Raw genomic sequence first — 23,932 nt, 5'->3', positions numbered from 1 at the left:
TAAAGCATGTGATCTTCTTGATTATTGTGGTATTCTATCAAGTGCTATATTTGATAATATGTTATGGTATGCAAGAGTTTCACACAGAACATTATAGTAGTTGTTAAGCAATCTGAAACCATGAGCTTATTGTTTTAAAATACAACTCATATTTCTTGTTAACTGAAATTTACTTCTACAACAGAATTCTTACCTGTGCTTTCCAGCCCTCGTGAAGTGTAATATATTCTATTCTAACACCAATCTTAAAATAGAATGAAATTTACAAAATTATTGAAAACTAGACTTGTGCAGAAAAAAAAATATGCAATTCCAGAAGGGCTTTGAGATTTTGAAATCAAACTTGTGACTAAAACAGGACAAATGATTGCTTGCCATTTTTCCTGAAAGGAATGTATTTTAGGTCAATTTTAATATGGCTTTCATAAATTTTGCATTCAATTAATGCCTTTTAATTGTATGCTTTTTAAACATTTCAAAATGAAGAACAAACATTTCCAAACTGAAAGTAAACACTACTCCAAAAGTGTATCAAAATGGAATGTTTTGATAGCTTCAGAATTTTTTTCAATTCTGAAAAAAATTTCAACAGAAGCAGTAAGAAAATATATATTAATGAATAAAAGCTAGACATTGTAAAAGGCTTATGTAAAATTTGAATCATTTCTCTGTTTACCATAGTAAGGCTATTTGATTTTGAACTTTTCAGTGTACGATTTTATTAGGGCAACCTAAACAACTTAGTAACAGGCCTGTTTTTCCTCCCTCCAGAGAACACAGTGGCAAAATATCAATGGTACAGAAAGAGGGCACAATTTTTCTTCAATTATAATGAAATGGCTAAATAGTAGCATGCAATCTTATTTCAAATATGAAGCTACCACTTATTTTGTCATCAATAATTTTAGCAATGACTTTGATGTTATCTCAGACATCTTCCTTCAAACCACAAGGTTTCTGGAAGCACTTATATTCAACAAGAAAGCATTGATCTCTTTAGCCTCTACAGGTCTTCCCATTCTGAACCATAAGAAGCATTCTAGAATAAACAATTTTGTGCAGTGCTATCTAAAGAGGATTACACCTTGCTTTTACTATTGTGAACAGTGTTTGTTCATTACTATTACATATCATTTTAAGCATTAAATCATGTCTGTGTGTAAATAATCAGTGGATCGTAGAATCTTCAAAAGTCCTCTAGAAAAGGTCGTCTATAATTTTCACAAGTATTTTAAACTAGTCTATAATTTATTATATTTTCTTCCTCTTCCAAATGAATTAAATGGTAATATTATCTGTTTTATTACAGTTCTTACAGTAATCCGAGTTATGTGGTCACCTGCATTTCATAGAGTAACTGGATATAGTCAACAACAGTGTGATTTATTTTGCAATGGAATTGTTTTTCAAAAGAACATATAAGCTTAACGTATTTGCAAACTAAGAACTAAAATTGAAAAAAATTGATAAATTGACCTTCTGATTTCCTCTTGTGTTTCTGCCACTGCACAGACACACAACAGTCTGTTGGACTCACTAGAGGCCTGATAATGCCTAGATTTCACAGGCTTTCATAAAATAAGCAATCATTTAACAAATAAATATAAATACATATTTAGCAGCTTTTTGAAAAGGTATCTTTCCCTGCGATGGTGCAAAAGAACTGAGTATCCTTCCCAACTGTATTGCTAGCATGCATCGCTAGCGACGTGCTAGCATTTTAAACAAGTAATTCAGATGTGCCTGGGGACAACACTATCAGGGACGCCACCATTGACCTTTGGAAAATTATTTCAGGGTAATGGGTGAATGCAGTAAGACAACTATGTGTGAATATATATTGTGATTACATTTATCCTGATGGACAATTAGACTTTGTTATACCTTTTATTATTGAGCATCCTGGAATGTTTCTGAGACGTAGCATTTATCCCATGGCTAACATTAGGCTATATGAAATCTGTCCTTGTCTGTCTTTACAAAAATTTAGTATTTTTTCAAAACAAAGCCAACAACCTTATTATCATGTTTAAAATAAAGTTCAGTTGTACAGAGAGAGGAAGAAAATACCATTTTACACTTTTACAACAGAATAAACATGTCTACCTTCAAGAAAATGGGGCACCACAAGTATTTTTATAATTCCTTTTCATTTTCTTTTTACATTCATGAATTAAAAATAACCAGAAATTTTTCACAGTACAAATGTAAGTTCATCTGAAAGAGGAATTGTTTTGATTTTATAACTGATTCTGCAAAGTAAGGGCTGCTATGGCAATTCCTCATCCAAAATTAGTTATCACAGCTTTTGTATTTCTTATATATTTTGATCATGTGCATTTGAATATTAAACTGAAAACTTCCACATTATGGAAGCAAGTGGGTTTTTTGCAAACCTATAAGCCAGATTGATAAACTGAAATGACATACATGGATTTCTTTGTCCTTAATGCCTGCACCACAGTTTTTACCCATATAGATTGATGGGTCATTCCAGGTGTACATTAGAAATCTAATTAGGGATCAATGAGAAAATTGTCAGATAATTATTCCCTGAAATCTGGTAATTTGCCTTACTGCTGGTTGTGCTATATGCAGTTCATTGATTTTCAACACCATTTTCAGAATTAAAGTTTTGCTTTCACTTATTAATAAAATAAAATAAAATAAAAAAAATTTAGAAACAATTTAGCAGACAAAACACTGAAGAATAAGGATAAGACCTGTACATTGAAAAGCATAGTAAATTTAACAGAGTTTTAGTATCTGCAAACTTCTTTTATTGCACTGTTAGATGCAATTCCATAGGTCAGTCTGATTTCAGAATTATTTTAGGATTTTGGAGCTTTGAGACATTTGGGAGTTTTGTTTAATAGAACATGAGATAAATTGTGATATCTCAGTTCATCTTTTTTGTTTGTTTTGTTGGGGTTTTTTGTTTTTCTGCTGTTCAATTTGCAGTAGAACTGAACGAAAAATACCCTTTTCTGCTGTGTTGATTTGTTAATCTTTATGAAATAGGCTCATATGCTATCTTTTTTTTCCATTGGCAAGAAACTGCAGTTTAAGCTGAGCAAACCCCAGAAAGCTCTGCCCAAATTGGCATTTTAAGATCTCAGAGTTTAAGGACATTCTAAATTCTTGTCTTGACATGCACACATGACACTGAAATAGATATTTTTCATAGTTACTTTAAATTCTGTCCTGGTATGCAATAGTGAAATAGTTACTCTGTAAATTAATTTAACAATATTTTATAATACGAATTACCTATCTGAGTTACAGAAAGCCAAGTATTTTATAAAAGACTCATGTGTTCAATATGTTTTGGATATTCCATGTATGCTGATGATTACTTTTATTCTTACAAAATATCTTAGATGAAACATTCACTTCCTTGATTTCAGGAGCTGATGCTGTGGAGGCCCAGTGTAAGAGATTTGAAGTGAGGGCAAGTGAAGGTGGAAAACTATTGTTTTCTGCAGATGAAGATGAGATTGTCATCGGAGCCGACAGACTGAAAGTAACAGGTATGGTATTAGTAAGGTTTCTAAATGGATGTAAACTCTTTTTTTTTTTTTTTTTTTTTTTTTTTTTTTTTTTTTAGTACTCTTAGAATAATTAATCTATCACTCCTCTACAAAATTTTCATCCACTGGAGAGGAAAAAGTTTTCTCATCATCAGTGATCCTCTAAAGGTAGATTTGAATTTAAACTCTGCAGGACCAGCTATGGTACAAATCACCCTTACCACAGTGATCTGGCTTTTATATGTTACCATTAAGCATTGTTTTGTGGTACCTATGACATTTGTTTAGGTAATGCCCCTTCACAATGATAAAAACTATTGTTATATACCTTTGTTTTTTCTGTATACAAAGTATCAAGTCTAACTTCTATGTGAATTAAGGGTATATACTCTGCTTTACTTTAGGAGGTTCAGCTGAAGTGTAGTAAGTAGAAAACTTGTCTTGACTTGAACATTTGTCCAATAAAATAAGAAAAATAATTCTCATTGGTGTTTTACTGTCATCAAGATCTCTCTCTCTCTATCTCAGTAACTCATTTGATATTAGAAATGTGTTAGTTTATAAAAAAAAATCCATTACCTAAGTTTGTTTTAGATAAATGCTTTAACTTTGACTGCTTAATAAAATCTTATCTGAACTTAGGCGGGGCTTTATCTATACACTCAGAATCTAGACTAAGATACAAAACTTGAATTGCTTCACCAGTCAGTGGTGTTTAGCTTTAGGTCAGTCTATATCTGGGAATGCCTGATTTACAGAGTTTGAAACCAACCTACTAGTTTGAAAGTTCAATTGTGTGGAAAGTATAAGATGGTTCTGGTTTATGATTGTTGTGATAAGATATCCCTTTCTGGTCTGTAAAACTAAAAATGCATTACTAGCAACTTTAAGTTTTTTTTTTAAAAATATTAGGTAGTTTTACTGCCATATAATGCCAGATATAACATTAAAATACATCCAGGGAGTCCAGAGTCAAGCTATGATTGAACTTTCTTCATAAGCCTCAAGATTGTTGCTTGCCAGTATATGTGGGATAACTTTTCTTCCTCTTTCATTCCTATCTGACCTGTATCTATCTTCTCTAGCCAAGCAATTTGTATTAATACTGCTAAACAAAAAGAAAAGGCTTTTACAAGCAGGCGGTTTAGTGATGTTGCAGTATCCAATATAATACACTAAATTTTATCAGTTTACCGAATTTGGGGTTAGGAGAAGGAGATATCAGTGTTTTGTTGAGTCAGCAGCAATTCTTCATAGATCGTAGTTGTACAAGAATTTTACCATAGTAAAACCTAAGACAATAACTGAAATAACACAAGAAGAAAAAAGAGAATCATACTGAATCCTGCTAAGGTTCAAACTTGAACAGAATATTAAATACTGAGAAAGTTAATCTTAAATATACAATTGACAAAGGAGATTTCAAACCATCTGTCATAAGTTAAAAATAAAACATCTTACAAATGGCACTGAGGATTAGATTTCCTGCCATTAAGAAATGTAATCAAATCCCTGTACTCTCCCAATGGAGACTAAAGGTTGTATGATCCATGCAACCTCAAGAAAAGTATTAAAAAAAAAAAATCTCCCAAAGAATAAAAAAATATAAATTATCTTCATGGAAAAATAAAATAACAAAATCTTTCTTTCATATAGTAGCTCTTTGAATTCTGTCCAAAGATTGTATGATACCTTTAAATTCTTCAGCAAACACATGAAAGGTGATGAGTCCCTGTGAGTTGCATCAATCAGACTGCATTACTCTATATGACATGATATGACTGATGAAACCTGGCAAGGCATCATAATGTCAAACATCAACCAGAAATTTTTTAAAGTGTATTTTTCTCAAGCCTGTGTTTTGATAATCATGGTGCCTTGGGGTGAATATAGGAAAGGAGTTATGGAAGAACAGCAAAACCAAAAAATATCAAAAGCAAAAATAAGCTGTGCTTATTTGGAGATGAAATTCTCACATGTATTTATTTAAGTGTGGTACTACAATGAAAACCTGATTTTATTTTCTTGCTTAGCTGTGAATAATGTCTCTTTGGAAACATTTCACTGTGAGTGGGTCCAATAAATGATGCATTTTGGTAATTAATTTTCTAAAGCATGCCTATTTCATGGGCATTTATAAACCATTATGGCAATGTGGGATTTATTTTATATGATTTTTTCTCAACTCAGAAGAATGTTTTTGTAATGCACAGCTTTAAAAAGCAATCTATCAAAAGGCAGTATAAGAAATTCTTGATTAATAAAAACTTGAAAAATTAAATTTACAGCTTCTCATTGATTATTTTTGTAGCATTGTTATTTGTAAATTTTTATTTAGGCAGCCTATTCCAGGGAGAAAGTTATAGTAGAAACAGGCTAGTAATCCAGATATTGATATATTCCTCAGATAAGAAAAATATGGAGTCAAAAGTAATACTTTTTGTTTTAGAGATATTGCAGCTATTTATTTCTGTATTAAGAGTCTCTCACTTTAAAATTAGGCAGTTGGCTGATTTAATTTAGACTTCTTATTCTTACTTGCATTGTTGCTTTTGCTTTTTCTTTTAACTGTGTTAGCTCTCTTCTACTTTATCATTCAAGGATGAATGATAAGAAAGAAAGAAAGAAAGAGTAAAAAAGGTACAACTTTTGCTTTGTTAGACAGAGCTGTTAGAATTGCAGCTGACTATTGCCCCTTGACACAGGGATGCCTCCTACCACTAAGTTTAACATGTGTCATAGAGCTTTGTAGGGAGGGAAGAGAAAGGCATGATGAAGTAAACATATTGCCAAAGAGGCAGGAAACATACAGGAATAAGGAGCTGAGTTTCTGGTGGGCTTGCAGTTTCCCTTCTGCACATGATTAAACCTTTCTCCACCCCTTATATTCACCCTGTCCCGATGAATGGACAGCATCTATAGCATCGTAGAGTCTTCTTCACTCCCTCTGCAGTTACAGACCAAAAGTATCTGTTTGACTTTTACTTCTGTTATTTAAATCTTAACACAAAGTTTTCTGCCCTATGCTTTTATTTCAGATTTCTTTTAATTGCAGTACAATTGCTCTAAGATATTCTTGTAGCAGAACTTGAAAACACTGTGTTGGTCACACTTGGCAGTGAGAGGACAAGCATATATCACAACTCAGCTTTATTCTGCCAGAGTACTTTTGAGAAAACAGATTAAGAAGGCCTAGCTCAATATACATTTTTCCGACACACTACTATGAAAGAAGGCTGTAATCCATTCTATAAAAACTTTCACTGTATGTCTCTGTTAGTACAGTTTGTCTTCCTCTTTTTTCTTAAACCAAACTTGTAGTTAGCAGCTGTATAAGAAGTACTAAGCAAAGTGGAGGTCATCTAGTTATATTCTAAGCAAAACACCTACTTTTTTGAACAACGTAACTGAGGTTTTTTTCTCCTCTGACTTTTGAGGTGGTTTGCTCAGTTAAGGCTAAAATCATGTTATCCGAAACTTTTTTTTTCCATTAAACTTACAATGTTTTATCCAAATTATGCAAATATTTTGCTTTTTTGTAAAGAGTATTTCTCTCTCTATGATTTTTGAAGGAGAAGAGATTGCAATTTAATTCTCTTCTTGTCTCCTACATGTTCTTCTGATCTATATACTTCATTCAGACTTGGCTATAGTGTTCTTTATTTAACCATGATTTTATCTCTGACCCTTCTTCCAAGACCTATAAAAACAATAGCATACCTTGATTTGTTACAGGTTTAGGTACCTTCTTCTAAATCAGTTGTACTTGCACATGTGGCTTTTTTATTAATCACGTTTAAAAAAAGGCAAGGCAAAAATGGATTTGCAAATTAAACCACATAGGTCTTCCATCAGAAGCCATTGCTGTTCTGCAGTCAAATCCAATTATGTTTTCTAGATGCAGCAAATAAGCTCTATCACTTTTTCTAAATAACCCAGTCTAGATCGTTTGGAAAATATTACTCACCTTTATGGAGAAGTAATTTACTTTGTTTCCTATTACTTTCTTAACTGCTGGCTTATTTTCTTTCATCCCTTATTGCTGCATGTCTATGTGGTATAATCTGTTTTGGCACAGGACCTGAAGTCCTTTCTGGATAAAACTTAATTTTGTTATAATGATAATTAATGTTAACAGTAATATTTTTCCTCTAAAAATAAATAAAATCTTTAAAAACTTGACAGTAAATGTTAAGTAGTAGTAGTAAAGTAGACAGTTAAGTAGTAGTTCTATAAAGTTCAACTACTTCCATAATTTATTGAAACACAAAAATTTTCAGATATGTGGAGCTCCATGTCTGTATTGTGTGAGCTGATATAATTAGCTGAAGATCACTTTGTTTCCATATTTCAAACATAGTAATAGATCTCATTGTGGGAACTGCAATTGTAGTAAGACTTGCACATGGTTGCTAGCAGCAGTAGGAGAAACAAAAAGAAGAGGTATAAAAACTTTGCAGATCATTATGACCTTCTGTGAGCCTTCTTCCTTGTCAAATAGCAAAGTTACGTGGAAAGATGGAAGTCGAGAAGGACAGGAGGTAGCATACTTCAGTTTTAATGGAAACTTTCTCAGATTAATAGCAGGACGTGTGTAGGTCAAATCTACTCTGGCACCAGAACAGTGTTAGGGAAAAATCTGTGAAGGGTTGCAAGTGTCTTTTTCATTACACTAAAGTATATGCTTATAGTGGGCTCAGTATGGCTTTGATCAAAGCCATTTACTTCACTAGATGAAAGATGAGAGCCTTGTTGCATCAAGGAAACATCAGAAGATACCTACATACTTATTTTCTAATAATGTTCTAATAATATCCAGAATTAACATGCAGAGGAGTGCATCAGTACCTCAGTTTCGATTTTCAGATTATGGTGTAGGACTGTGAGTCTGCAGGTAATTGGAATAGGTCTTCCAGACTAGTTAAAAGGAAATGATAAAGTAGAAATATGGCTTATGGCTATAAAAAGGAAATATGACAGAAATATGAGGAAATATATGTGAAATGCAAGTTAGGTTGGAAAAGTAGAAATAAAATATTTATAACAAGTACTGAAATGTAGAAAAATAAATGATTATTTGATGTATGTTGTTATTACAGTAGGCGTATGTCTAGTGTCTTCAGAGACTGAATAGGAATTTCAGTATGAATGGGAAAGAAGATCTTGGATTTACCATGTTCAGTTGGTAGATTGTCATTCAGGATAGATGGAGTTTGGAGAGTGAAATGACACAAGATGAAGGGAAGCACTTAATCGCTTTAAACTGGCTTATGCAACCAAATTATGTGACCACAGTAAAACTACTGTATTTGATGTTGTAGTAAAAAGTTAAACCTTTAAGTAGATATGCCAGACTCGGTACCCTGAACACTAAATGAACCAGAATTCCTTTATCATCATCTGTCAGTAACAAAAATGCATTACATATATAGAATTTCTGTGTTTCCTCAGTAATGACTACATCAATATGTACCCCAAAATGTACTGGATGAAAAAGGTTTCTGATAAGCTTATTTAGATCTCAAGGAAGCACTTAATGTCCAGTCTTGTCTGTATGAGAGCTCTGATTGAAAGATAATATTATTGCAGGAGTGTAACCACTTGGCAACAGAGCAACCTGTCAGAGCACTACTCTTGAGGTACAACTATAGAGCTGATTACAAACATATATATGTGAACTCCAAGCTGTCTGTAAACTGGAAGTTTTATAAGCAGACTAAAAGTGCTGAGACTAAATAAATAAATTTCTTATCCAGGACATTGCACAAATAAATTTATATCTTCTAGTTAAGGGTAGAATGCATCCAGCCAGCTGAGATTACAAGCAGTGTGTACTTACACCAGCCTGCACATGACTATGTAGATTATTGGAGGACTACTTTGACCTAAGGATAATAACAGTTTGTTTGCAAAAGCAAGATTTTGATTTTTGGCGCTTGAGCATAAACACGCCAAGGAACAGAGTGATTGGTCTCAGGAATGTATGTAAAGAGAAAGAAGCCTTGATAAAAGAAGTTTTTCTGAAAAGAGAATAGACCCAAAAGCAGACAAATGTGCAAGCAGTTCTGCCAGCCCGGGAAAATATGTTCAATTTCTTACAGCCATTCCACTGAAAAATACTCAACAAGGCTCTTCTATAGACAGAGGCATAGAAAGAGCCAGCATATAGTCAGGCAGGAGAAAGGAACAGGAAGGGAAAAAAAAAACAGCAAAATGACACTCTTTTGATGTTTAAGTAGAGGAAAATCATCCTCTGCCTTGAGAGTCAACCTTTCTATAATCCATGCTTTCCGAATGCTTCTCCTTCTATATTCAACTAGTTGATTTTTTTCCTTTTTTCATGATAGCATCAGTTATAACAGAAGACAGATTTTAATCCTTTCTTCTCCTGGGCTGTAATCTATTTAATTCTGTTAAATAGGACTTATGTTTTTGAGCTGATTCTGTACTTGTCTGAGCTCTTCCTTTGCAGAACACAGCCAGCAGCTTCCCAAAGTTAGTGAAGAGACTATTTGCTCTGTTCTGGTACAGGGCAGTATTGATCCAGAGACTGATTCTAACTTCCAGATTGAATCTGGTTTTCAGGTTAAACCTTTGACACCAAGATTAAGTTATTGGATATTTGTGACCAATGTAAGAATGAATATTTTTAGGAAAAACTACGAATATCTGCATCATATTCCCAATAATATTTCATATTCCCTATTGAAGAACTGTGCAGAGTCTAGAGAAGCAATTTAAAGTAGTTCTAGTTTTGAAGGGTCTGAATTGCATGATATCAGGCAAATCCACATGGCCTACATAAGGGTCAAAGGCCAGTGGAAAATTGCCACATTATTAGTAAGCTGAGATAACCCTTAAACCAAACCAGCTTGTTTGGAAAACACACACTAAACATTCATTTTGATACAGGAACTTGACATGAATTGGGTTCAGATATTGTAGTAAAAGTCTAACTCTCAAAACCCGAGTTAAGCCTGACACTCACCTGCCCTCAGGCTTTGGTAATTTTGAAAATGCACATTTAAATTACAGCAGTCAGACCCATCTCTGTTTTTAAGATATAGCTACTCACAGGAGGGAAAGGTGAATCATAAAGGAGCTCCAGCATTCCCATTTTCTTTTTTTGCCTTAAAGTACTTGCTTGTGATTTATTTCTGCCTGGAAACAAAATTCTATTGTTGGAGATAAGGGTCAGGCTGCAAAGCATTATAGGATTTAGGTTCAATGAAAAGAGTATTTGGCTGCAAATGCTCGTCCTATAATGGTGATATTACAGGGCAAAAATATCTTGCTTTGTCCTGGAACAGTATTCTCATTAGATGCTAGAAAATGAGATCATTTGGATTTCAATTTGTAAAGCCTTCAGAATAGGAGGAATAGTATTATATTTCTAGGAAATATTGCAGGCATCTGACTTTTCCCCAAAAATATACAGATGTACCTCTTACCATGAGACATTTAATACATGTCAGAACTGCACTTTGTTTTCTCTGAACCCTATCTGAAACCACTACAAAGTGGCTTTATTTTTACCTGATCTTAAGACAATTTTTTTACCCAGCTTTCAGTACAAACTAATGTATTTAGTAGCCGTAAACTGCATGGTGAGATTATACAAGAATATGTCATGACATACATCATACTTTCAAAACCTATGTGAAACAACAGGAAGATCTTGACTCTGAATTTAAGTATTAAGTAGCAGAAGGAATAAATACAGAAATCCTCACAGGGAGGTACTGTTTGAGTCCATGGCAGTCACAGTTTGAAACAAAGCTTTACTCAGACGAAAAGTTAGCAGATTTGCACCAGCAACATCTTGGACTTCACTGTTGTTCGTACATCTATTTATAAAGCAGGTATGTAGTCAAAGCTGTGAAAAACATAGATTCAAATCATATCTGCTCTGCAATGCATCTCAAAGCTTATTTATAGCAGATCCTGTAAGCTAGGAATAATTTCACCCACAGGAAGCAACTCCAGAAAAAAAATTATATCACCCACGAAAATATGGGCCTGCAGCCTTAAGCCTACATTGTGAATTTAAATTCCTATCCTCATTGTGGCTAATGACGAGTTTACATTTCACAGTGTCTGACAGCATTAAATTCAGCACACCAAGGCACAAACATAATAAGCCATCATTTTGGCTCTAGAAAAATATCGTCAATGTGTATAGGTGTTTGAATTAGAAGTATATAAAAATGCAGCTTTGCTCAAGGTTCAGAAAGTATGGAAGTGTGTATATGTGTATGAAGATTAAGAAGTGTAGATAGAAATGTATAAGAATTCAGAATGAGTAATGTAAATTCCAGAAGGAGAGTGGCAAAATTCAACATATATTCTATAAAAGAAATGAAATTATATGTGGTAAGAATAATTTCATAAAAAGAATGAAGCAAAAAACCTCAATATCCAGGCAGGAATGGATGCATCTGAAGAATGTATAACTGCTCTAAGATTCAAAATGCAAATGGATTTATACTTCATGGGTACGGATGAAAGGGCAAAGAACCTATGTGGTAATGTTGACCACCAAACCAAAAAGATTATACAGAGGAAGTTTTTTATAAACAAAAAGAATCATCTAATGCACAGGGCCTGGTGACAGCACTTTAGTATGTTTGGGGGCCTCTTGTTTCTTTTAACTACAGAGACAGACATCTGTTAGAGGAAAAAAAAAGATCAAGATGCAGCCTGTACAAAAGATTATAAGGATGACACAGTGTTGAAAAAGTAACTAAAGGAGTGTTGCTGATCAGTGGGGGAGGAACTGAGAATGTGAAAGTGGAAGGAAATCTGAGAGAGGGAAATCACCATGTAATGAGAACATCCCCTGTTTGAAAGTTACAGGGAAAGACAACAGCAAAACAAAATCAAATTGACTTTCAGAGTTCAATTTTAAAACCTCAGAGAATTCATAAGCAAGACTCACAGGTGTCCTCAGAAAAAAAGTTAGGAAGAATTTTGAATCACAAGCTGAAGAGCATCATGTGATGCAAGAAAGTCAAATATGAAGCTAGAATGTGTAAACAGGAGTAGAGCCTGCAGATCTGCTCTGTTCAACACTGGCAAGGTCCTCTCCAAAGTGCTTAGTCCAGTTTGGTGTACCATTGTTCAGTAAACAGCTGGATAGAATCCAGAGCCATGAGATTGATTAGTTATCCAGAAGCATGATCTCTGAGGGAAGAGAGAGAAAGATGGTGCTGTTTAGCTTGAAGAAAAAAATATCAAAGGGAATATGATATGAGTCTTGAGCCCTTGAGAAACAGCCTGTTGAAAAAAAAGGGATGCTCTCTATCAGTTGTAAAAAAAAAAAAAAAAAAAAAAAAAAAAAGACTTTTTAACGGAAAGAATAATGAAACAATGGAAGAATTTGGCTGTAGAAAATGTAGAATTTCCTTCATTTTCTGCTACAGAACAAATTATAACAACATCTGTTGAAGATGAGCTGGTTGATCCTGATTTCGTTTTGAACTTAATGATCACCACAAGGAATGAGCCTTAGGGGAGATCAGATATTTTCTTTTAATCTCTAGTCACAAGCCAACTAATGTAAATTCAATAAAATTTCTTCTTTCTAACCTTAGGAGTAATGTCCTAATCTTTGCAGCTGTCACTATTATAGGCAGGCACACTTCTCCTAAGTTTCTTCTTGTCTAAAAGAAGACTTCTTTGTATTTTATTCTAAATGTCACATGTCACTGTATTATTTGCATAGAATTGTTTATTATTTTAAATAATTTAAAATGTTTCATATTATTTATTATTGCATTTTAATACTTTATGACTAACTAATATTTTGGGCTTTTTTGAGCTTTTATTTATGAGAACAATCAGTCACTGAAGGAACCCTACCTCGTACTTGAATTTATACCAGAAATTATAAAAAGTTTCTTTCCATAAAAAAAAGGAATATTTTTGTGGGCGAATCATTTAAAGTTGATAAATGTAATGTGCATATCACTTTCTAAGACCTTACAGAAAATGTGAAATTAATAGATTACATGAGGTTTTAATGTAAAACACTTAGCAAGACTAGATGGAGATAGCAGACAATTTAACAAGGTCAGTCAGGTTTGAGTAATGTCTAGAAGGTGCCAGTATAACAACATACTGTTGTTGTTCTACATGCAACACTGATAAAAGAGTCAGAATTCTGGCAGAAGTTTACACTAGAATAATTCTTACTAGCATGTGTTAGACACAGTCCTTGTCATTGTTGTTTTATTTATATTCTTTAAGGGTTTTTTTTGGCTATAATACAGTGTTAGGTATGAAAAACCAGGTGGGTAGCATGACCAAAAAAAGAGAGATCAGTATATGCATTTGCACTTAGCTCTCCATTTGTATCTTTAACCACTCACAAAATCTATCAATTACAAAATTCTCATTTTGACTTCTGCATAAAAATGTTTCTGTTCAAGGTAAGTGTAAACTACCTTTTTTTCTCTTTTACAAAGTAAAAGAAGAACAATAGCCAATAATTTTATTCCTTTCTTAAGGTTTTCCTTTTCATTAAGTAGAGGAACGCTGAAGTAAATCTTGAGCAAGTCATAGCACAATGGGGCATTATAAGAGAGGAGGAATATCCCTCTGCTATAGAAGGAAGGGCATGCATCCCCAACCAAGGTCCAGCAAGTAGTATTTGTACAGCCATAGAACCAGCACCTTCTTTCTTGGCTTTCTCTGCTGCCTTTCAGCATGTGCTTTCAGAGACAGGCAAGCCATTTACCAGCTCTACTGTCTGCACTTCTTCACATATGCTTAACACCTTTGCTTTGGCTTGTTCCAGGGAAGTCCTTCAGAGTTCTCATCCCTTCCACATGGCTGTTGACCAGTCACAGGTTGAACATTTCTGTCAACCAGTGTCTGGTGAACAGCTTTATTTCTTTACCCCACGAATATTTGTGTTTCTTGGGAGACTTGTCATTAAGATCAGCACAAGTCTTTTGGATAGAGTAGAACTTCATTATGTACTACCACTCCTATTCAAAATTCTTCCATCTACCAGCCAAACCAGTTTTTCCCAGCAGGCACTTCTCTAGGGGGAAGCCTCCTTTTTCTGAGATCTGATCATCAGACAGGAATCTTAAGGTAAGTCTAAATAGTATATTGTACATGGATGCAAATGAGTTTTCCCCTGACTTGAAATCTAACTAGACACAATCTAGCATGAATGGTCTTGAAATTGCTAATTGCACTGGTGTAGACCCTAGTCTGACTGAATTTGCCTTGACTCTCAGCAGCTATGTGATACTGTGTTTATGCCTGGTCAGATATTCCTGGCTTAGAAACATATCCTCCACAGACCTTCTTCTCCTACTTTGTCCTCTGTTGTAAGCAATCCCTGAAGCTTTTCAAATGGGCTTCCCAGATCAGAGCGAGCATCCTTCTTGGTGAATTCTTGGTGAATCCCTCTCAATTTCTTCAGACCTCAGCTAGTCTCTTTCTTTAAGGAATTAATTTTTTTCTTCCTATTACCTCTTAGACTTTAATTCCTAAATTTGGGTGTCACCTGATTATTTAAGTCCAGATAAAATGAACATGACAGCAACAGTAATTTTATAGTCATAGGACTGATCTAAGGGCCACTGACAGCCTAGCCTCTCTGAATGTTAGCAGGCTCAGACAAGTTTCTAAGAACAGAACTAATATGTTTTTTAAAAGCTGTGTTAAGCAGTTCCACTGTACAAATGGGTGACTTTCCAGTTGTGAAACATCTGTGAACAAATTGCTTTTCTCTTGTATTTAATTGTTTGATTTTCAGTTAATAATTTGTGATGGTGATTTGATCATGATTACATTTTTGTGACTCGTTAGGATTTGAAATCCAAGCTTTTTTGACATACATCAGAATTATGTCTGTTTCATTATTGGATAACCTTAATCCTTGAAATTTAGTTGCCTGTGCAAAACTTGTAATTAAAATACCAAGATTTATTTTCCATACTCATTTTCAAAACGTTGTGATATCAAACATTGGTGTCGGTAAATTCATTCTATAGAAAATTTACTGAAAACAAATATAAAACAGATGATGATGCTTCTCCATCCTTGCCAGCCCCCATCAACTGGAACTAGTAGCCTGGAGCTTGAAATCAGTGTAAGGTTTGCCTTTTAATTGTATAAGCGCAAAAAATGAGCCCTGAATGAATAACCTAAACTGATGCTTAAGTTCACTGAAGTTTTTTAAAAGTGGCTATTAATTATATAGATTGTTAAAATATGCATTTTTCTCACCCATGGTTTGTCATTTTAGTTGTCTCATTGGTTTGAGCACTTTTGCATTTTTCAGAGCTACATTGCCCATCCTTTGGGTTTGAATTGGCAAAGCCAATAGTGAAGCATTCTGGCAGTAATCCTACAAAGCATTTAAATGTGTGCTGGAATTTTGGTCCTGTGAGTTGTACTACTGAAGCTAAAGCATACAATGAGGAATTTTGCAAGACGGGAGTAATAAATACTTCTTGGGATCTTGGACCATGGCTGAGATTTTATTGAGTTACTTGGTTTTCCTTCTGCACTAATAAGCATTGCCATTTATTCATTTGTAAATAATTTAGCAAGGACCTCTTTGTATTTCATATTTAAATTCCTTGGGGAAAATTTATATTCTCACTTTCCTTCTCTGCTTTTCAATTAATCTACTTTCACTAGCATATACTTTATGCTTGATGCATTTCTAAAAGTCATTCTTAGTAGTTTCATTGACTGTCATTTCTAATTTTTATTATTTATTATTTTTTCCAAAATTGATAAAACTTTATTCTTTTTTTACATTATTTCATACTGTACAATTGTGCATAGCACAGTGTGTAATTAATATCACATATTTTTTTCTTTGACTGATCTCCTCTTGGGTCTTATTAACTATTTTTGGTTTACTTGAATTCTTGAATTGAGGTACAGAGTTTTGAGATATTCCATTCCAAACCTAGGAGACCAGTGCTAATCTAGGAATGTAGACTTTTTGGTTCCTGTTTGAATAAATGCTGTCACAATCAAGTATAATGGTCCAAACTATAAGCTTTGATAAGGTGGGCATTCCTAGGTATGATACTGAGCAAAGTGCCAAACTGCAGTGTTTTGAAACAAAGAGCAACACTACGAAACACTGTTGCTTCACAAGATTAATTCACAAAATGGCATTAGGACTATATGAACAGGAGAACACACAACAAATGTGGCTGGTTTTGATCATATCTTGGCCAACTAAAGCACCCATGGTTAACCACACTGACATTCTAAAATAACATTATACAGCTACCCTTTCATCTTACTGGAGAGAAAATGAAAAGAATTTGGGTTTGGCCATAAAAAGGGGACCATTCTCTTGTCCTTTATTTCCTTCTGTGTACAGTTCCTCTTTGCATAGTGTATTTCCCGTATATCTGTTTTAGAAGTTAGTTACTTTTGGTATGTACTTTCAGCTTCACTTTTAAGTAAGATTCTGTATGGTGAGGGGAAGATGAGAAAGCTGCATGAATAAGCACACTTCACTACAAGAAGGGATAGGATGAATAAGCTTAGCAAGGTAAAGCAACTGGAGACCTCTCCTTTCAGAAATCATCGTACTGTGTGGTTGGAAGCCCACACTAAAACCTAAATGTCAATGTTTCCGAATGGTATATGTTACATTCATAGATAAAATGAAGTGAATATGCATACCATAAATTTTACTGTTTTGATATATGAAGAACACTTGTATTGATCCTGTCAACACTAATATTAGTAATATATAGTGGGATAAGTTTATCTAGCTGTTCCTACTTAGAAAGCATTAGAATTCAGTTTTATGGTAACTGTTCTTTATAAAAATATCTTGGTTATCATTTAAGCTATTAGATAGCAGCTTTGTAAAACATTTGAAACATATTTTGTGAGCAAGCTAGAAAAAGACGGCTAGAGCATAGATCTAAGCACACATACACACACACACACGCACAATCATGCACACACAAATGCCTTTCAGTTCTTCCAGGCAGCCTTATTCCTTTACAAATGCCAAAATGTCATTTAGCCCAAGTGGAGACTTTGCCCTTAAGTCATCATCATTCTAAACCAATCTGGTACATAAAGTGTGATAGAAGTGACAGGAAGTACTATAGATTACACCACTTACAGTGTCAGTGTAACTAGGAATAGTGCTTTTTCATGTCCTTTTTCTGCATCGCTTTCTGCAAAGCAAGTATGTTATGATGGTCAAAGGTCTAGATACAGCAGCACGTAAAGCTTTCAAAGTACCTGGATATCACACTAAGACACAAGATGTATCCAAGATCAGCAAAACAAAATACTGGCGGTAGCCGAATGCTAGGTTCACTTGAAAAATTCCTTTCCCAATTTATGGTCGAAAGCATGAGGTGGGATTGGTAGTTACAGCTGAAAGTCTTTCTTCATTAAACATCAAAGGGAAATACCTTTTTAAAAAATATTTATTTTCATATCAAGAAAAACAGTTGTATTATTTTTGCTATTTTTATGTTAACAACATTACCAAATGATGGACTACTTTTTTAATCTGTTTTTACACTCTCAGTGTGGAGCAGAGAAAATGCAATAGATAAAGCATACTGTGCAGAAAGAGTATTTACCAACAAATTTGTCTCATGTTTTAGCTGTCAGGACTGTTTTCAAGCTTTTTATAGTTGCAATTTTTTTTCTTCTCACTGTCATTCTTGGCCTTGCCTCCCTGATTTATATTTAGATTTATATTTAGATTTAGGATGAAAGCAAAAGACCAATTAGAGTTTCTGAATTTGAAGTTTTAATGAAAATACGCTTTCTTTTTTCTTCATGACAGCAAAACTAACAGTAACTCAAAAAAATTTTATTTTGGAAAAGCATTAATGTGAAAAATTAGTATAGATATTAAAAGGAACTTCTAATACAAAACAAGGAAAGGAGCAGAGGGAGTATCCTGCTGAAAAAACAGAACACATTACTTACAGTGATGAGAGTAAGTCTGGAGGCCAGAGGGAGACTAAAGGACAAGGAAGACTGAATCTAAAAGAAATAAATTCCTCTGGAAGGTTAAAGAATATAAGAATAGAGGTCTTTTCAGGTAAGGTTCTCTTCAATGAAAGCCGAAAGTCTGGATTGATAAGCATCGTGACAGTTTGTTAACTGGATAATATAGAGAAATATCTTCTAGAGTTGATCTGAAGAAAATGCAAAATAAGAAATGTTTTCTTTTTTGTCTCTGAACCTGGTAAAGTCTTTTGTTGATAGCTGGACATAGGAAATATATTTTTTCTGTAATTTAAAGTTAAAAAACGTAAAGAAAAGAATTGATTTCACAATGATTGTCAAATTGTACAACGTTCTGTTCCCTAGACATGACAATCCTGATGCCCGGTGTTCAGTATTCTGTTCTAAAAGTGCCTGAACATAATGTAGTTTAAAGTCTAAGAGGATGTGAGCAACAGGTTTCTCTGGCAGCTGATCACACCAAATTTTCATGCAGTAGTAAAGCCTGCTTTGTTAATTTTAACCAGACATGCCTTGGTATGTAGCAAGGCAATGAAAAGTGCTTCAACCTTAAAAGTCTTATGGTGAATTTATGATAGGTGTATTACAGCAGTGACGAGAGTGGGATTTTTGAGTCTCCCCTGACTCACAATCGGTAAAAGAGCAAAGACTAGACTAAGGTTATGCCACAAGACTCGCAGCAGAGCTAGGCTGTTACAAGGTTTGCCAGGTAATCTGAATTGTGGTTATAATCTGAGTCCTGATACTGCTCCTTGGTGACATACAAGGGAGTATTGAGACCAGCACTGATAAATTACTCTGTGCCCAGCTCAGTCCCATCTTGAAAACGGAGTGGTAGATCTAGCAGTAAATTACTGCCATAAACCTTCTTCCCACACCCTCTGCAAGTCATGTAGCAACTCTTGTGGTTCTTGCCTGCAAAAACATCTGAGACTTTGGCAAAAGATGCATATTTTGGCCAACTTCAGTATATTGCAGTATGCTTTAGTATCTTGTGCTTTCCTGCAGAAAATATGCTGTCTTTCCTGTGATTAATACAGATCACAGGCACGCATTTGCTAGCATGACCATTGGTGGTTTACAGTCACTACAGTTAACAGATTTGAAATACACCTGCTTCCATTTTGTTGCTAAATTAAAAGGCTTGCTTCACTGCTATGCTGACTCGAAGGTAAGAATATTGTGACAAAATTACTATTGCACATTCACCCTCTCTCTCACAGCTGCAGAATTTCCGTTTAAAACTGCAGTAAAGACTTATCTAAGTTAAGTCATTTGCCCTTTTGCATTGCGGTAACGCCAGGTTTGAATGTGCTGTATTCATCTGTGTAACTTAATTCTAGAGAGAAAACCAGAACATTAATAAAGAGCAGGAATAAAAAGACAGTCATAATAGGTGATAATCAAGATATCTAGTGATAATATCAAATAAAAACTTTTTAACAACTGTGTGAGGAACTGATATTATAGCTTCATTTTATTTCTCATATCTGCAAAAAAAATTATGACTTTCAATAATTGGAGATACTAACATTTTTGTTCCATTTTGGTCTAATATGCACCAAAATGTGTTATATCAACATATCTCCATTTCAGCATTGTAGCAATACATGTGAGGATTCTTCTCACATTTTCATTTTTTTAATTAATTCAAAAGTATTTGAAGGCATTTTTACAGTGACTTTTTAAATACATACTATATACTTGCATATGATGAACTTTTTATATGTGTATTAGTGCCCTCTACAGGGTGCACAAATGCGTTTATCTAAATATTTGTTTATAATTTATCAATGGCACACTAATTCCTACTGAGTAAAAATGCTACAGTAGACCTATTTCAAAAATCTGGATAATAGTCCTGCCGCTTTGTGGCTTTCTTTTGCATAAATAAAACAATTTACTAAATTGTGAGAATGAAGCAGTAATTATCACATAATCATAGCAGTTTTTCAGTATGCTGCAGTAATGGCAAAGTAGAGAACAGAAATAAATGCACATTTACATATGGCATAAAGAACTGGCCGCTAAAACCTCTATAAGGCACCCTATGAATCAGTTTTAATGCTAAGGGTAACTTAGATGACTTCTCATATAGTTAAAGTGAGATTTCCAAACAAGCTTTCCCAATTTAGGTAAAATTCATGTGTCAACTGCTGACCAGATGTTGAAGGCAAAAACTTCAAGGTGCTTAGGTTGTGTGCATTATTGCTCTAGTCTCAGTCCAGTATCAGTAGTTAACTAACTGCTAGAGATGCCAATTTCTCTTTTTTGGCTATAGATAAAATATAAATAGTCTGTACCTCCTAACTTAGGCAACTAATGAGATGTCTAGACTTAATGGAGAAACTGCTGATAAATTCCTCTGAGCTTTTGACTTTTCAAAATCAGACCATCTATTTATGGAATATTTTAACTGAAGGGCAAATGCCCTTTTCCTTTATCAGAAGCTAATAATTAATTCTTTTGTTTTAGGGCAAATTTGAAGCGAATAGTCCTAGATAGGTTTTGTAGGTAGGCAGCAGTACATTATAGAATTTTCAGAAAGCTTTGAAATGGGAAACTATCGCTGATCGTTCTTGAAACTAGGTAAGAAACATTTTTTTCATTCTCACATTTTTCCCCCTTCAGATTCTAACATTTTTCCATAGTATTCTGTACAAATACATGACACTTTGCTTTTAGTAAAAATCAAGATAAGATTATAAGATAATTTAATTAGCCTTGAAGTTAAAGCCTTCATTTTGTACTTGGGATACCAAGTTCATGTCCCATTCTTTTACATCCAAGGTGAGTCCCCTGGTTATGGAGCTCTTGACTGTTGTTTGATAGTCCTCTCATTCATTGATTCATTCATTTTTCATCAAGGAATCAGCAATTCTGTTTTGTAACTGATTAACTATTCATTAGAGCATAAGCCTGAGTGTTCCAAATCCTAAGGTTATCTTCTACAACAAAGTGAAAATAGTGTCTTTTTAATCTATTAAATGCAAAAATAATCCCATTAAAATTCATTTTTTTGAATGTAGACAAGGATGATTTTTGCTCTGTGTTCCACTATTGTGAACCCAGAATCATTTACACAATTTTAAGAAAAATGCAAATCCAGACTATCATATATATCTAGGAAAAGAAGATGGTTTTTTGTTTTTTAGGAATTATTTACTGTGAAATCTAAATGTAAGCTTTAAATATATTCATATATCTAGCTGTTGTAACTTTTCAAGGAGACTGTATCAATTCAAGCAGAAAATGGTTGTAGTTAATAATTTTTATTGTCATGTATATCTCCATCTGTCATACAGTATAGGGGAAAAAGGTGAAAGTTGTTACGAAAATTATCATTTAAGAAAAATTCTTCTGTGTAAACCTGTTATATATTTTTCAATTTCATTCATGTTTTGAAGAAATATTCAATTTTAATGTAACTTCTCAGCAGTTTCATGAAATATATTGACTTTTTCCATCCCAGAAGTAGCATTTAGAATAGCCATTTCCAATTATTAATTGAATTATGTTACTACTACGCTCAGTCCAAATTTTATTCAAGTAGATTCACTTTTTCAGCAGAGTAAACCAAGTGGTGGCCAGACATAGATTTTGGATGTGAACCTTCAAACAAGTATGTGGATGAGCAACTGAACACATAATCCAGTTTCATTTGCATTGCAAGACAAAAGGTGTCTTAACTGGCCACCATTAGGAAGCAATGTTTCAAATGTTTGTACTCAATAGAAGTTAAGATGATATTTAAGAAAATAAATACTGACTGTCGCAATTTCGCAAGTATTTCCTGGAGTTGTGATTTGCTTTGATCAAAATTTATCACACTTTAAGATGCTGAATTTTAATTTATTGGGGAGTTCATTCTTCTTACCTAAATGAAAGGCTTAGTAGAAGTCTTGCTTCAGGAAGGTTGCCATACAGAAAATATGAATCAAACATTAGTCATGTTCAAGGGCCTTGAGTAATGAATCTAAATCATTCATTTTAGAATTTACTTTTTAATAATGGCTTACCTCTGAAGACTTAGATGGTCATGCTTTAGTTTACAAGCGAACAGCTGCATCTAGTCAGGCTATACTACAGCTTCCTACCTATAATATACCTCTAATATGGCCCCAACAGTATCATACCTGAAACCTTCACTATGTAACATTAGTCAGTTTTGCTCCTGAGGCACTCTGCAAGATTGAAATCCCAGCAATCACACCAATCATGTTTTCATAAAATAACCTACTTAGTTTCGTTTTAGTTATATAGGCCTCCAAAACAAAAATCCAGTTGCATCATGCTTTTTCAGTACAAGTACCTAGCTAAATTACATTTCAAGCCATTTATTAAAATTGAAAGTCATGAAGAGCTGCACAATCAACATGTGATCCAGAAGCTGCATTCTGACTTCTTTGGGTTTCTAATCAGCCCAAGATAAATTGTAAGAACTGGGCTTTTAAAAAAGAAGCAACAAGCATTTTCTGTGGTATTTTTATGATCCTTGATATACCTACTTGAATATATCTGGTTTTTTCAGTCTGGCAGTGATCAGCTCTTCCAAGGTCTTAGTGTTGAACAACAGCTAAGTAATCTCACAAAGGCACTTTTAAATTTTAGATTGGTACACATGATAAAAGAATTAAGATTTTTTTTTTTATTGCAATTAAACTTTTGGAACATAAAGTCTATGTTTTGAAGGTCTCTTCAATGGTAAAGCAATCTTGATAAATTACTCATATTTCTGTATGAAACCTGTGGATGCTTTAACTTAATAATGAGTTTTCAATGAATAAAATTGCAAGCTTCAAAAATGATAAATATTTTACAAACTCTTCTTTAAACTCTCTAACTCAGAGGACAAATTGGCATTACAGTCTAATACTTGCATAATCTTAGTAGTTCATCATATTGTTATTTGACGTTTCTGAAAAACCTAGAGAAAGATCAAGGCAGTAAGATTCAGCTATGCCTGTGACACTGCAATGCCATATAATTTGTACACATCAAAATGCTACACAATTCCACTGTCAGTACATTTGAGGTGATTGCTTACAAGAATGATGTGAAGGAGTGGGATAATGTTAATATATGGCTCATTTTTCACAGCAAAATAATTTATTGGTTTTTTATTCTTGGCTCATCAACTCTTCAGCTGGCATTATTTTTACAAAAAAATTAGCTCTACTAATCAATATGCTCAGGTGTTGGTCTTTTCGTGCTAGTCGGTTATTAGGTCACTAAAAGGTACCAGTGGTGTTGTGTGAACTAACTCATAAATTACTAAAGGATTATTTGCTGATTAAATAAATGACAAAAATCCGTCATCATGAACATACATAAGTAAATATAATCCAGCACCAAATACCAACATTGTACTTCCATTGTTTTTCTGAAACTTGTCATCACCCAAA

At 33.9% G+C, this 23,932-nt stretch overlaps 1 protein-coding gene across 1 annotated transcript in view; it reads left to right on the top strand.

The window, feature by feature from the left end:
- The window catches only part of SGCZ (sarcoglycan zeta), a 485,172-nt gene that overhangs the window by 431,297 nt on the left and 29,943 nt on the right, over window positions 1-23,932 (top strand). The window contains exon 5 of the mRNA XM_087736759.1: window positions 3,408-3,530. Within this exon, the coding sequence (XP_087592885.1) occupies window positions 3,408-3,530 (123 nt within the window). The remainder of the gene's footprint in view (window positions 1-3,407; window positions 3,531-23,932) is intronic.

The sequence above is a fragment of the Nipponia nippon genome, unplaced genomic scaffold (genome assembly GCF_047370975.1).
Source record: "Nipponia nippon isolate SJK-2023a ecotype South Korea unplaced genomic scaffold, ASM4737097v1 scaffold_6, whole genome shotgun sequence".
Lineage (NCBI taxonomy): Eukaryota > Metazoa > Chordata > Aves > Pelecaniformes > Threskiornithidae > Nipponia > Nipponia nippon.
The sequence above is the reverse complement of the archived record's forward strand: the minus strand, read 5'-3'. Positions and strand labels throughout refer to the sequence as shown.